The sequence below is a fragment of the Lepidochelys kempii genome, chromosome 2 (genome assembly GCF_965140265.1).
Source record: "Lepidochelys kempii isolate rLepKem1 chromosome 2, rLepKem1.hap2, whole genome shotgun sequence".
Lineage (NCBI taxonomy): Eukaryota > Metazoa > Chordata > Testudines > Cheloniidae > Lepidochelys > Lepidochelys kempii.
The window spans coordinates 24,880,458-24,893,503 of NC_133257.1; the positions used below are offsets into that span (position 1 = coordinate 24,880,458).

General features: G+C 44.8%; 1 protein-coding gene across 4 annotated transcripts in view; it reads right to left on the minus strand.

Moving 5' to 3' along the window:
- The window catches only part of COL14A1 (collagen type XIV alpha 1 chain), a 175,469-nt gene that overhangs the window by 147,548 nt on the left and 14,875 nt on the right, over positions 1-13,046 (minus strand). For all 4 annotated transcript variants that reach the window (XM_073330233.1, XM_073330232.1, XM_073330231.1 and 1 more), the window contains exons 3-5: positions 9,089-9,205; positions 5,394-5,537; positions 796-894 (exon numbers count right to left, since the gene is read on the minus strand). In XM_073330233.1, coding sequence (XP_073186334.1) covers positions 796-894; positions 5,394-5,537; positions 9,089-9,205 — 360 coding nt within the window. The remainder of the gene's footprint in view (positions 1-795; positions 895-5,393; positions 5,538-9,088; positions 9,206-13,046) is intronic.

The window sequence follows — 13,046 nt, forward strand, 5'->3', positions numbered from 1 at the left end:
ATAATTGCCTTCAGTGTTATTTCTGAAAGGAGGATTTCTTTTAAGAATTCAGAACCAACAGGAAGCTATGTTAGGTGTTAAATGCAGAATGGATTTTCTTGTATGTGCTATATATACTGGAAATGTTTCTGATGACTAGCCCAGTCGCATTACCCGTCCAAGTCTGCTACATTTATTTTTGTTAATCTGTAAAGAATCTCTCTCTCGCACTCAAAATCAAAACATCTAAAATAAAACTTGTGTAATGACACATAATGACATGTAATGCATGCATAAAACAGACATTTGTACATTAAAATCAGGTAGTTATGCAAGGTTGATTCTAGAGGGCAAAGTAATAAAATATGACAATTTCACATCAGTTCCAAGCATGAAAGTCATATTTAATTCTGTCATTATTATATATATACTATGTTGTATATTGACTAATGAATGGAAGTGAAGAAATCAGGCAAGACTATCTGTTTTATGCAGGTTCAAAAGAATACTTTCAATTATTTTTCATGCTGTTTAGTTTTAAAAAACTCTGTTTAAAGATGAAAAATAGAACAGCAAAGTAAAGAAAACTTTCTATTGTAGCTAATCAAATATCCAGGGTGAATAAAATTGCCTTTTACTTATATTTAATTGCTATAATTGCCATCAATGCAATTAAATGCAGATAATTATCTTGGAACACAAGTGAAAAAAAAGTCACTTATCTGTAATGAGGAAAATGGTCAGTGTAATGGCAGAGTTATATATTTAACTGGCTATTAATGTGACATCACAAAATCATATTTTTGACATTCTGACCTTCTGTAGATGGAGATGGTTTACTCCCGTACCCTTGACCTTCTGTACCCTTGACCTTGGATTTACTTGATGTTTCCTTCTTTCTTTCTAGATCTTTAACTACAAAGATAAAAGGAAATGTATCAGACTGGGAAAAGCTTAGTTAAATGTATCATATTCTTCCCCCATACCAGAATCTTCATGCAACATTTGTACAATTTGCTTATGCAGCAAACGGCAATTGGGTTGTTTGTTTTCTAATCTCAGTCATGTTCTTGGTAGGTATTGGTGAGAGTGACTCCTCACTCAGGAGAGTCCCAGCACAGGAACATCAGTATCAGGACCTAAGTTGCTTCTACTAGCAGAACCCAAAGTTTAGGAGAGCCTTTGGTGATGGAAAATCTGCCCAGAGGAAAGACACAGGAGTGCAAACCTCCTGCTCCACCACCCCAGACAATTGGCCAGGATGGCTAGAGAGTGGGAATGGGTCAGGAGGACAGAATTCCTCTCCAGTCTCTGGCACCTGGTGAATTCATGCCAGCTACTATATCGCTCCATGAAGCCCATGCCTTGGGCTGCCTCCTTCCTGCCTTCTTCAGGGCACCACACACTCCCACAGGAGTAGGACAGGTCCATAGCTCAGACTCCCATTGTGCCTAGCCCTCACATGGGCTAAACAAGTTAGGGGTGGGTGTGAAGGCTCCTTACACCCTTCCCTCATCCCTCATACGTACTTATAAAGTACAGAAAATAAATTCTACCCAGATTAAAGCCTTTAATTTATATAGGGCTGATTTATGACCAGCATTGATCATTATTTATATTATACTGTGCATAGAGGCCCCAGCCAAGATCAAAAGCCTCCTTGTGCTAGGCATTAACACATAGTAAGAGAGACTCTCACTGCCCCAAAGAGCTTACAAGATAAATAGACATGACAGGTGAAGGATAGAGAGGAAATATTATCCCTGTTTTGCAGAACTGAGACCAGAGATATTAAATAATTCACCCAAATTCCCAGACACTGCCTGTAACAGAGCCAGGAATTAAACATAGATCTGTTGAATCACAATCCAGTTCATAACCCCAGAACAATCCTTCCAGTCTCTACAGTGCTGCACAGGGAGTAAGGGAGATACAAGTCTCCATTCTACAGTGTTGATACCTACATTGCAGGTTCCAGTGGGTGGAGAGGGGAGCAGCCTCTGCAGGCCTGCTATCCTCTCATCCTCACCCCAGAGCAAATGGGAGGCAAGTGCATGAATCCTGGTGGTAAATAATTGGAGTCTTGACTTCTTCCCCAGCACACAATGGCCAGCACAGCTGTGTGGGGGCAGAGATGGGATGCTATCTTTGTCATGTCAATACCAATAGCAGATTACTTACCCCAGGAGCAAAGCGGGAGAACTGTGATTCAGAGACAATTCTCTCCTTTGTCTGCTCTTGGAATAGTGAATCCACACTCTACCCTTTACTCAGGGCAGACTGAGACCCTCATGAGCTAGCCCATGATTAGGTTATGCCGACCCTCGAGCTACGGGTGTAACTTCCAGGTTGGGTAGACATACGTGCGCTAACTTTGATTGAGCTAGGACACTAAAAATAGAAGTATAGCTGCAGGGGCACAGGCAGTGGGATGAGGCAGCCACTCCAGTATGTACCTAGGGTCCCAGGTAGGATTGTACTCAGGGCGACTAGCCCATACTGCCATCTGCACTGCCATGGCTACGCTTCTATTTTTAGCACACTTGCTCACTCTGAACAATTCCATCTACCCGAGCCAGAAATTACACCTCCAGCTTGAAGTGTAGATGTACCCTAAGAACATCTGGACTCACATCTTACCCAGCCAAATCTTGCACTGAAGTGAAAGGGAGATATTGCCAGAGTACAAAAAAAAAAAGGGAGAGAAGGGGTTCAAAAGGGAGCTACATAGATTTATGGAAGATGGGTCCATCAATGGCTATTTGCCAGGATGGGGAGGGATGGTGTCCCTAGCTTCTGTTTGCCAGATGCTGGGATTGGGTAACAGGGGATGGATCACTTGATGATAGCCTGTCTGTTCATTCCCTTTGGGGCACCTGGCATTGGCCACTGTCAGAGGACAGGATACTGGGCTTGATGGATCTTTCGACTGACCCATTATGGCCATTCTTATGTTCTTATGTAAAGGACTTCATGATTTGGCCAATTGCAAGTGTTGCTTGAGTAAGGTCTGATTTGGCTTCCATAGCCACTGACTCCAGTGGCTGTTGAAGATGTCTACACACAAGACTGGTCTCCAAGTGGTGAACAGAGCACTAACATGAGAGACTTCTCACTAGAAGGCAAAAAAGCAAAGTAATTCTGGCAAAGAGCTGGCCATTCTTCTACAGAGACTACCCCTATGGAGTTGAAGACATTGTTAAAAATATTGCCTCTATAAAGCTTTAAAAGCCAAAAAAAAAATCATTCACATATTTGCAGGATGATGAAATTGAATCTATTAGTGCATCTGTTCAATCTACCTCTTTCAGACAAAAATCCATTACAAGGCCTTACTTATTTTATACCTTTTTATTCTACTGTGATTTGTAAGCTATCACATAAGAATTGCATACCTGATCATGTAAAAGAAAATATAAATTATCCCAAGAATAACAGACTACTGCAAGCTGTTAAGATTTCTGTAGACTTGAAAAAAGAAAGACAAAAAACTTTGTACATTAACTAGAACTCAGAGTTTAAAATGCTGATGTGTTCAGTGTCCTGCTAGTCTCTCATGATTTTACTCTGGCCCTCCTTTCCCCTCCCCAAAAGCGCCTTGGAATAGTATAATCTTCCACAGTCCCAAGAATTAGTCATCACTTTGTCATGGGGGAAGAAAAAGCCATGAAAATGCAACATAAAAAAAGAAGGACTTGCATACACATTGTATCTGGCTTCATTCATACAGTCATTATACGGTCAAATGGCATCCAAGTCTCACTACAGCCAATGAAAACATGTTGCAGCTAAAGAAACAATATATTAAATAGATTGTAACCCCGGCATTCTAAAAATCAAGCTGCCAACTCTGCTTCTCCTGTGGAATACATCCAGTTACGAACAACCACAGCTCATACTTTGGAAGCTTGAGTAGCCATTCTATAGGTTTTTCTTTAATGCTAAAGTAACCTGTGGTTTTGCGGGTTTTGCAACCAGTGGTATTTAAAATAATAAATACAGGCACTGGGGAATTCCGAGAAGGACTTGACATGGCCTCTACATCAAGTAATCAGCACTTGTTATCATGTGCTGGAGAGGAGAGGAGGGTGGTCTAGCAATTAGAACAGTGATTGGCAGACCCCATTACACGGTTAGAAACCTGAAGCACCAGCACCTCAGATACTAAAAATGTTCACACACGGTGTTTTGTAGGAAGGGGATTCAGGAAAAATTACTTCCCTACCCCCAGGCTATTTGGTCTTTGGTTCTGTGGACTAAATCTGTCCTGATCAGTCTTTAATTGAGTTCCAGAAGGGCTTGGCTACACTTAAAACGCTGCAGCTGCACTGCTGTAGCACTTCAGTGAAGACAGTACCTAGGCCACCGGAGGGGTTCTCCTGCCGGCCTAGGTACTCCATCTCCCCGAGAGGCGATAGCTAGGTAGATGGGAGAATTCTGCCATCAATCCAGCACCATCTACACTGGAGGTTAGTTTAGTTTAACTGAGTCACTTATGGGCATGGATCTTTCACACCCCTCAGAGACATAGTCATACTGACCTAATTTCCTAATGTAGATTAGGCCTGAGATGTAAATCAGGGCAGAAAGCTCACCTAACTAATCAACACACCCTCAGACAGAACACATTTATCCTTTTCTGTATATACCCCGGACCCTCGCTAGAACGCGGGATTTGGGTTCCATGCGTGGTACTGCGTTAACGCGGGGACCGCGTTAAAATGAATTGCAATTAAAGTAATTAAATTTGGGATCCATGGCCGCCACCGCATTATATGCGAATTCGCGCTATATAGACATGTGTTCTAGCGAGGGTCCGGTGTATTTGTTTGGGTTTTGCAGGATCATGTGCTGAACATATTAGGCCAGATTCTCAACAGATGTAAACTGACATAGCGCCATTAAACAGAGCTGTACTGACTTACACCAGCTGAGCATCTGGCCTATCATATGTTCAAAGTTTTAAGACTTACCCGTGGCTTCCCTGACCCCATTCTAAGAATTACACTGGAAATCCATGAAAAAGTGAAGAAATAAAAAAAGATATTCCTTTCATTTCCTCCCACTCACAATTCCCTTTTTATGAGTCATGGGCTATTTTCACAAGGGAAAGGAGAAAATTAAAGGAAATGTTAATAGCCCAAAGTTTTTAGTTTAGAATCCCTGCTACTAAGATTTCTTGCATGATGTCTGATAAAGCCAGACTTTGTATTACCAGGTGTACTCCACTGAAGTCAACAGACTTGCACCTTTTTACACCTGGCTGAAATTGGCTCTGTGTTCTCTATCGGTCTAAGTATTCATAACATGCTCATCTCTGTGGTATCTGAGTATACTGCACATATATAGATTGAAGAGGTATTTGGTAAGACAGTGCAATATGTGAGATATGATATATGCATACAGATACATACTTCTGAACTGCCCTTGTGCTGGCTTGCTCTCTTGGTCTTTATTGGATGCAATAATCTGAACTGCATAGCTTTGATCTGGAATAAGACCTTGAATAATTGCTTTGGTTGCACTGTTTTGAAGAGTTAGTTGATTGGTTTTTCCACCTGCAAGGAAACAAAAGGAGAAATAAAATCAGCGGCATAGTAAATAGTGAATGCTCTGATAAGGTAAATTACTACATTTTAAACCACTTAAACGTATACTTAAGCTACATTAAGTACGGTAATGACCAAAGTCCAGTCACTCATCACTGGTTGTCTGTTCCAAACCCTTGTCCCTTTGGAATGACACAGAGGACACCCCAGAAAAGCAGGGAGCCAGGTGGGCTGACATACTGTGTCCTTAAAAGGATGATTTCATGGGATGTACATTTTCTCCAAAACCTAACATGAATAACAGGTCAGACCTGGCTATGTGCACACATGTGAAAGCATGTACACACACACACACACACACACAGGAAAGGCCTACAGGAAATGGAGGTCCTGGAGAGGGGACAAAGTGAGACACAGGAGAGGAACTGGAAGGCCACCCTGGAAATTGAGCCATCTGAACTAGCAGAGACCTCTGTGGGCATTACTCTGTTCTGGAAGCAGTCCAGAGACTCATCCCCAACTGGGAATGTGGACATGAAATGAGAGGCTGGAGGAATAGGACATCATGAAGTAGACCTTGACTAGGGGTGAAAGGAGATGGCCAGGAGGTCTAGCTGGTATCGGCAGCATTCCAGAAGCTCTGAGGAGAAGTGTTGCAGTGACCCTGGGAGGCACAGATAATGGAATGAACTACTGGGAGGAAAGCAGCTACTAGCTAACACCATGAACCGTGGAGAGTGGGAAAAATCTCTCCAGAGAAGCAGAGACTGCATTCACAAGCAGGGACAGTCCCAGAGTGCTGAAGCCAGAAGGACTGTGCTAGTGAAATGCAGAGGCCAGTGGGCCCAGTAAGACAGCCAGGAAGCCCAGCTCAAAGCCACTGTCAGGATCACATCTGGGATGTGGGCAGTCATGCCTAATGGTCAGAACCATGAGGGTGGCCAGATTAGAGCGGAGTCAAGCCGGAGTCAAGAATCAGGGCTCTGTGGGTGTATTTGAGACCAGAGCCACGGGTCAGAAGCCAAATGAAAGAGCCAATGGGGAGTTGGAGATGTAGTCAGGAAGTAGAGCCAGGGGTACTGAGGATGAGAAGGGAAGGAACTGGAAAGGGCACAAGAGTAGGCTGGATAGGAGCAGGCAGGGACTGGATGGGAGCAGGTACAGGAAGCAGGATCAATCACAGCTGTGGCATGGGATGCATTGAGCAACAATAGAGTTCTGGCTGCTACTGGCTCAAGTAGGAGTTTAAATCTGCCCTCCACCAGTCAGGAAGTGCAGTCAATCAGGCAGCGCCTGCCAGGTTCAGCTGTGCCCAGAGAGTTGCTTGGAGACTGACCCTGCTCTACCTGGATCCCTGACACCCACATGGAGAGAAGGGAAAAAAAGCAATTTGTAGTGAGTGGCAGCTATAGGTCTGTTCTTCTAATGAGGCCAAAGCAGAGCAACTGAAACAGGAAGGGGCAGTTTATAAGAGCAGGGAACTGAAGAACTGCAGGTAAGAAAAATCCAGTGCAGAAGTTAATCTGATCAAGCACACTTCAAGGGGCCAGCAGCTCTAAAAGAGTTTTGCTGCAACAAGACAGTCAACACATAGGAACTAGCTGCAGAAGAAGTCACAGTAGTTTTCAAGTGCCCTGGCTTAAAGGAATAGGAACCAGAAAAGGCTCTAAGAGGGGAGAGAGTCTTGCACAGGGTTAACTCAGCAGAGAAATGGATCATAGTGCAAAAGGATACAAACCAATGAGCGCCGGACCCATGATCCGAGACACTAGGAATGAGGTGGGAGGAGCTACATATGGGGAACTAGCTGTGACACGGCTAGGCAGGTAATTGTGGGGAGGGAGGGAGGGAGTGAGCAGTCCATAAACTCAAAGCCTAAAAAGCAATTTTCAGCATGACTGAACCATGAAGACTCATCTGGGATTTGAGTCTCCCACGATCAGTGGCAGGGTTCAAGCAGCTGGGAGTGAATTTCAAACTTTTTAAAATACTTAGGTAATAGTCCTCAAAGGACACATTAAAGGAGTTTGTTTTAGTTGTTAGGCAGAGGAAGGGAGTGGCCTAATAACTTTTCCCAAGCATGATCCAATAACCACTAACAAGGGCTCAGCAGCTGCATTTTGTGCATTTCACTACTCCTGCCTCAACCCATATGCAGGCTTTGAGTGCAGGGTGGTGGGCAGTAGGGCAAGAGGCACTGAAGTGGCACCAGCAGTGCGTCGTACTCAGCACTGCCCACCAGTGCTCACCACCCTCCCTTCTCCATCCTTTTGCTTACCACTACTAGACTGGGCCCTACTAAATCTACCACTGCTTTAACTGAACGTACAAACTATCCATATTGCAAACTACCTTGAGGATTAACATTTATTGGAGACCCTCTGCCGTCAGCGGACTGCCAAAGCACACCACATTCACACTATCGAAACTGCTTACACTCTTTTTCCTTTTGCTCATCTGACTCAGCGGCCATTCATTCCTTTGGAATTTAATACCTTTTCGCACAATAGCTGACTTAACTGCTTCATGTCACACACTGTTGCAACTTTTGTTGGTTTGTGGTTTTTGGCACATTTGTATTGCTTTTATATATCACATGTCTGCTCATTTTAAGGTTGAAAGCCAGTGCAACAGTAGAATAGGGGGAGGAAAAAGAAAACTATCGCTTTCTCGTCAAGAAATTGCTACAGCTGTTCTTTTTCACTGTCCAATCTGTAAGCTACATTTTATTCTTCAAAGTAGATTATATATAAATGAAACAACAAAGTGCAAATGCAGTTTGTAGACCTCACATTTATAAATTTCAAATGAATACATTATAGTCTACATGTGATAGTTATTCTAAAATAACTAAGCTATAGTTTAGTTGTCTTGGTACTAGGAATAACAGTGTGGATATATTGCAAAAATTTGTTTCTGGTTTCTTCAGCAGCACAGTTTATGAACATTCACCCTCTCCTGATAGGGGGTCTGTAGGATAAGGGCTACCTTAAGCATGACTAAAATATTATGCAGACTGGAGAAGTTCAGAATCCACTAGTTCAGAATCTCTTAGCTGCATTGACAATGAAGCTATAAAAAATTATGCCAGCTAAGGACCTGCCCCTCTGCCTTTTACTCACTTCCCTTGTTCTGACTGCCCAAAATTCCCATGGACATTCACAAAACTTCATCTACTGACTCTTTTGGGGCACTTGCTATTTCCCTGTATACGGCAAGCAGGACAGAGGAGGGAATGCTCACAGGGACAGCACCAGAGGTAGAGCTCGCTACCGATGATGAAGCACAGAAAGTATCAGTCAGTTGACTCCACCCCCTGGACACTCCAGACATCTGCATTCAGACTAGCCTCCAGCTGCAGTGTGGCAAGTTGGATTGATCTCCCTCCTGCTGGACAGCCAGAGCTCCGGGTTGTCCAGAGCCAGCTCAAAGTCCCCCAGCGTTGTGGAGTGAGCCCCAAAGCAATAGGCGGCTGCTTTCCTCCAGGTCACCATGACAGCATAATCACTGGACCTAAATGAACCAAATATGTCTATAGACAAATGTAAATATTTTTTTACCTGAACTTGGAGTGACAAGAAGCTTAAATCCAGTAAATTTCCCTTTAGGGGCTTTCCATGAAATCTGTACACTGTCATGAGTGACTAGATTATACCTTAGTCTTGTTGGTGGAGCCACTGTAAGGAAAAAATAAAGAGATCTTACTGTACCATACAAAAAAAAGTATTTATATTAATTTTTAAATAAATGTTAAGGAAAATACTTAGGCAAACACACGCACACAAGTTTGACAACACAAAGGATGCAAATTATTCTAAATGTCACATAAATCAGCTTATTAGTTTGTAAAATAATATTAATCCCCAAGGTGCCTTATTTCCCCCAAAGACATAGCCTTTAATTTACAGGGGGAAAAAACCAAAACTACTGACTTTACAAAAGACAGAGACAAATGGTGTTAGATGTTAAGACTCTAGTTTAGCAAGCAAAGCTGGTTATACAAAATGCTCTTTGTTAATGTATAGGAACTAAAATTGATCTTCCTTCTTATTTGGCAATATGCCTTTCCTAGCTCTTATGCCAAATATCATGGGTTTTTCATTTAAGTCACTCAGGGCCAAGTTTTCAAAGGCTTGTGTGGGCACAAATGTCCTTCTTGTATGTGTATTTTAGGTTGCAAGCAAGGGACAGGAAATAGCACATTTTTCAAAAGGGTGCGTGCAGAGCTGCAAAAATGGAGCATGCAAACTGGTTGGGTCATGGGCATGGCCTCAGTAGTTAATGCACATTCATCCTTATCAGAAACTAGAATTGTCCTGGGCCCCTCCACGGCTAACTTAGACGTATACAGGCTAACCAAGGTTCAGGCAAAGGCAATCCAGGCACTGTAGGTGAAGCCAGCCTCTACTGACTTGTGGATCATCAACTATAGTTCAACATAGTAGAAGTTGGAAAGGATGGAAACATGAAGGGATTGTGGGAGAAAGGGGTAGGTGGCATTTTAGGTGCCCAGGAACAAGCAGAAATTCCAGACCTGTGTGCTCTGAGGTGATCAGAGGAGCGGAGATGGCTGAAAAGAGGGAGGATGGCAAGGACTATCAGGGGCTCTTCACTTGAGTCAGCAAGGCAGTTGCATGCCTGGAATACTTTCCACTGTGTGCTTTTGGGCATGCAGCAGCAGTTATGGTACCGTACCAGTTCACTAGCTGACTCTAATATATTATTAGCATATGCCAGTGGTCTCCAACCTTTTTACGCCCAAGATCACTTTTTGAATTTAAGGGAAACCCAGGATCTACCCTGCCCCTTTCCTGAGGCCCTGTCCCTTCCCCAAAGCCCCACCCCACTCACTCCATCCTCCCCTCTCTCCATCACTCGCTCTCCCCCACCCTCACTCACTTTCACTGGGCTGGGGCATAGGGGTGGGGTGCACAAGGAGATGCGGGCTCTGGGCTGGGTTCACAGTGTGGGAGGGGGCTCTGGGATGAGCCTGGGGCAGGGAGTTGGGGTGCAGGAGCAGGTGAGGAGTGCAAGCTCTGGGAGGGAGTTTAGGTGCAGGAGGGGGCTCTGGACTGGGGCAGAGTGTTGGGGTGCAGGAGGGGGTGGAGTGCTGGCTCTGGGATGGGGGTCAGGGCTGGGGCAGAGAGTGTTGGTGCAGGAGGGGGTTCAGGGTGCAGGAGGGGGTTCAGGGTGCTGGCTCCAGTAGGGGGCTCAGGGCTGGGGTGCAGCCTCCCACCAGGCTGCACTTATCTCGGCGGCTCCTGGTCGGCAGCACAGCATGGCTGCTGCTAAAGCAGGCTCCTTGCCTACCCAAGCCCCATGCTCCCAGAAGGAGGCAACGCACCCCTGCGGGGGGAGGGTGGCACACAGCTCCACGCACTGCCCCTCTCTGCAAGCACTGCCCTCGCAGCTCCCATTGGTCGCAGCTCCCTATTCCCAGCCAATGGGAGCTGTGGGGGCAGTGCTTGCAGGCAGGAGCAGTGCATGGAGGGAGACCCCTGCCCTACTGCCCCTGGAGCCACACTGGCTGCTTCTGGGAGTGGCATGGGGCCGGTGCAGACAGGGAGCCTGTCTTAGGGAGATCGCGATTGAATGGAAGATCTTCTATGATCAACCACTCGATTGCGATCAACTGGTTGGTGACCACGGGCATATGCTATGGTCTTGTAATGAGTTGTGGTTGCCCAGCCCTGTATGTACATCCTGAATGATGTGCTATTTATGAAAATTGTCCTACCAGGCACCTAGGCAAGGTAACAGTACAGGAGAATCAGCCCTAGTCTACACTGCAGAGTTAGTTTGATGCAAGGAAGCTTACACTGACCTAACCCTGTAAGCGTCTACACTAAAATGTCGCTCCCGCCAGCGTAACTCACCTGCTACACCGACTTAATAATTCCACCTCCACAAAAGGCATAGTGCTTAGGTCGATATAATTAGGTCAATGCAGTGTCAGTGTAGACACTGCGTTATTTATATTGACTGTTTCTGGCATTCAGAAGCCTTCCCACAATGCCCCGCACTGTCAGTTAAATCGGTGCAAGCGCTCCTGGTGAGGACACGCACCACCAACACAAGGAACATAGTGTGGACATGCAAACATGATTTAATTACTGCAGTGGCCGTACATCGATATAAGTTAGATCGACTTAATTTTCTAGCGTGCACATGCCTCTTCCTCTTCCTGAGGGTATTTTGCTAGCTCAAGGGCAGAGGTACCCGCTACCAAACTACACTAGTCCAAATGGTTTACTCCAACAATTGGTTCTGTCCTGCCCATAAAATTGAGCATACATCCCAAGGGCCTCTGTCTTCACAATTCCAGATGGATATGGCAGCAGAGGGTGGCTTCCTCCTGCCACTGCACAAATGGTTTCTAGACCTGAAGGCCCAGGATATACCACAGCAAACACCATGACTTAAAGATAGCATGTATCTTTTCTTTCTATTTTCTTTTAAGAAGTTTAATAATGTTTTAGTCTTTTTTTAGTTGTTGTTGGCCCAAACATTGTTTTTGGTCCCAATTTATACGATGAGCTAATATTTATCTTCTCCTGTGTTGTTTCTCGTTAAGATCCACAGACAGGTGTGATGAGTGCCAGAGCCCATAGAGATAAAGAGCTGCCAAGACACTCCCTCAGGCCTCACTAGTTCTCCCATTTCAGTCAATGGAGCTTTGGCAATTTACATCAGCTGAGGAAGCTTACAAGAAGTGGAAGGTTGGACATATGACCAGGGAAGAGTATAAAAATATTGCTCGGGCATGTAGGAATGTTATCAGGAGGGCCAAATCGCACCTGGAGCTGCAGCTAGCCAGAGATGTCAAGAGTAACAAGAAGGGTTTCTTCAGGTATGTTGGCAACAAGAAGAAAGCCAAGGAATGTGTGGGCCCCTTACTGAATGAGGGAGGCAACCTAGTGACAGAGCATGTGGAAAAAGCTAATGTACTCAATGCTTTTTTTGCCTCTGTTTTCACTAACAAGGTCAGCTCCCAGACTGCTGCACTGGGCATCACAAAATGGGGAAGAGATGGCCAGCCCTCTGTGGAGATAGAGGTGGTTAGGGACTATTTAGAAAAGCTGGACGTGCACAAGTCCATGGGGCCGGACGAGTTGCATCCGAGAGTGCTGAAGGAATTGGCGGCTGTGATTGCAGAGCCATTGGCCATTATCTTTGAAAACTCGTGGCGAACCGGGGAAGTCCCGGATGACTGGAAAAAGGCTAATGTAGTGCCAATCTTTAAAAAAGGGAAGAAGGAGGATCCTGGGAACTACAGGCCAGTCAGCCTCACTTCAGTCCCTGGAAAAATCATGGAGCAGGTCCTCAAAGAATCAATCCTGAAGCACTTGCATGAGAGGAAAGTGATCAGGAACAGCCAGCATGGATTCACCAAGGGAAGGTCATGCCTGACTAATCTAATTGCCTTTTATGATGAGATTACTGGTTCTGTGGATGAAGGGAAAGCAGTGGATGTATTGTTTCTTGACTTTAGCAAAGCTTTTGACACGGTCTCCCACA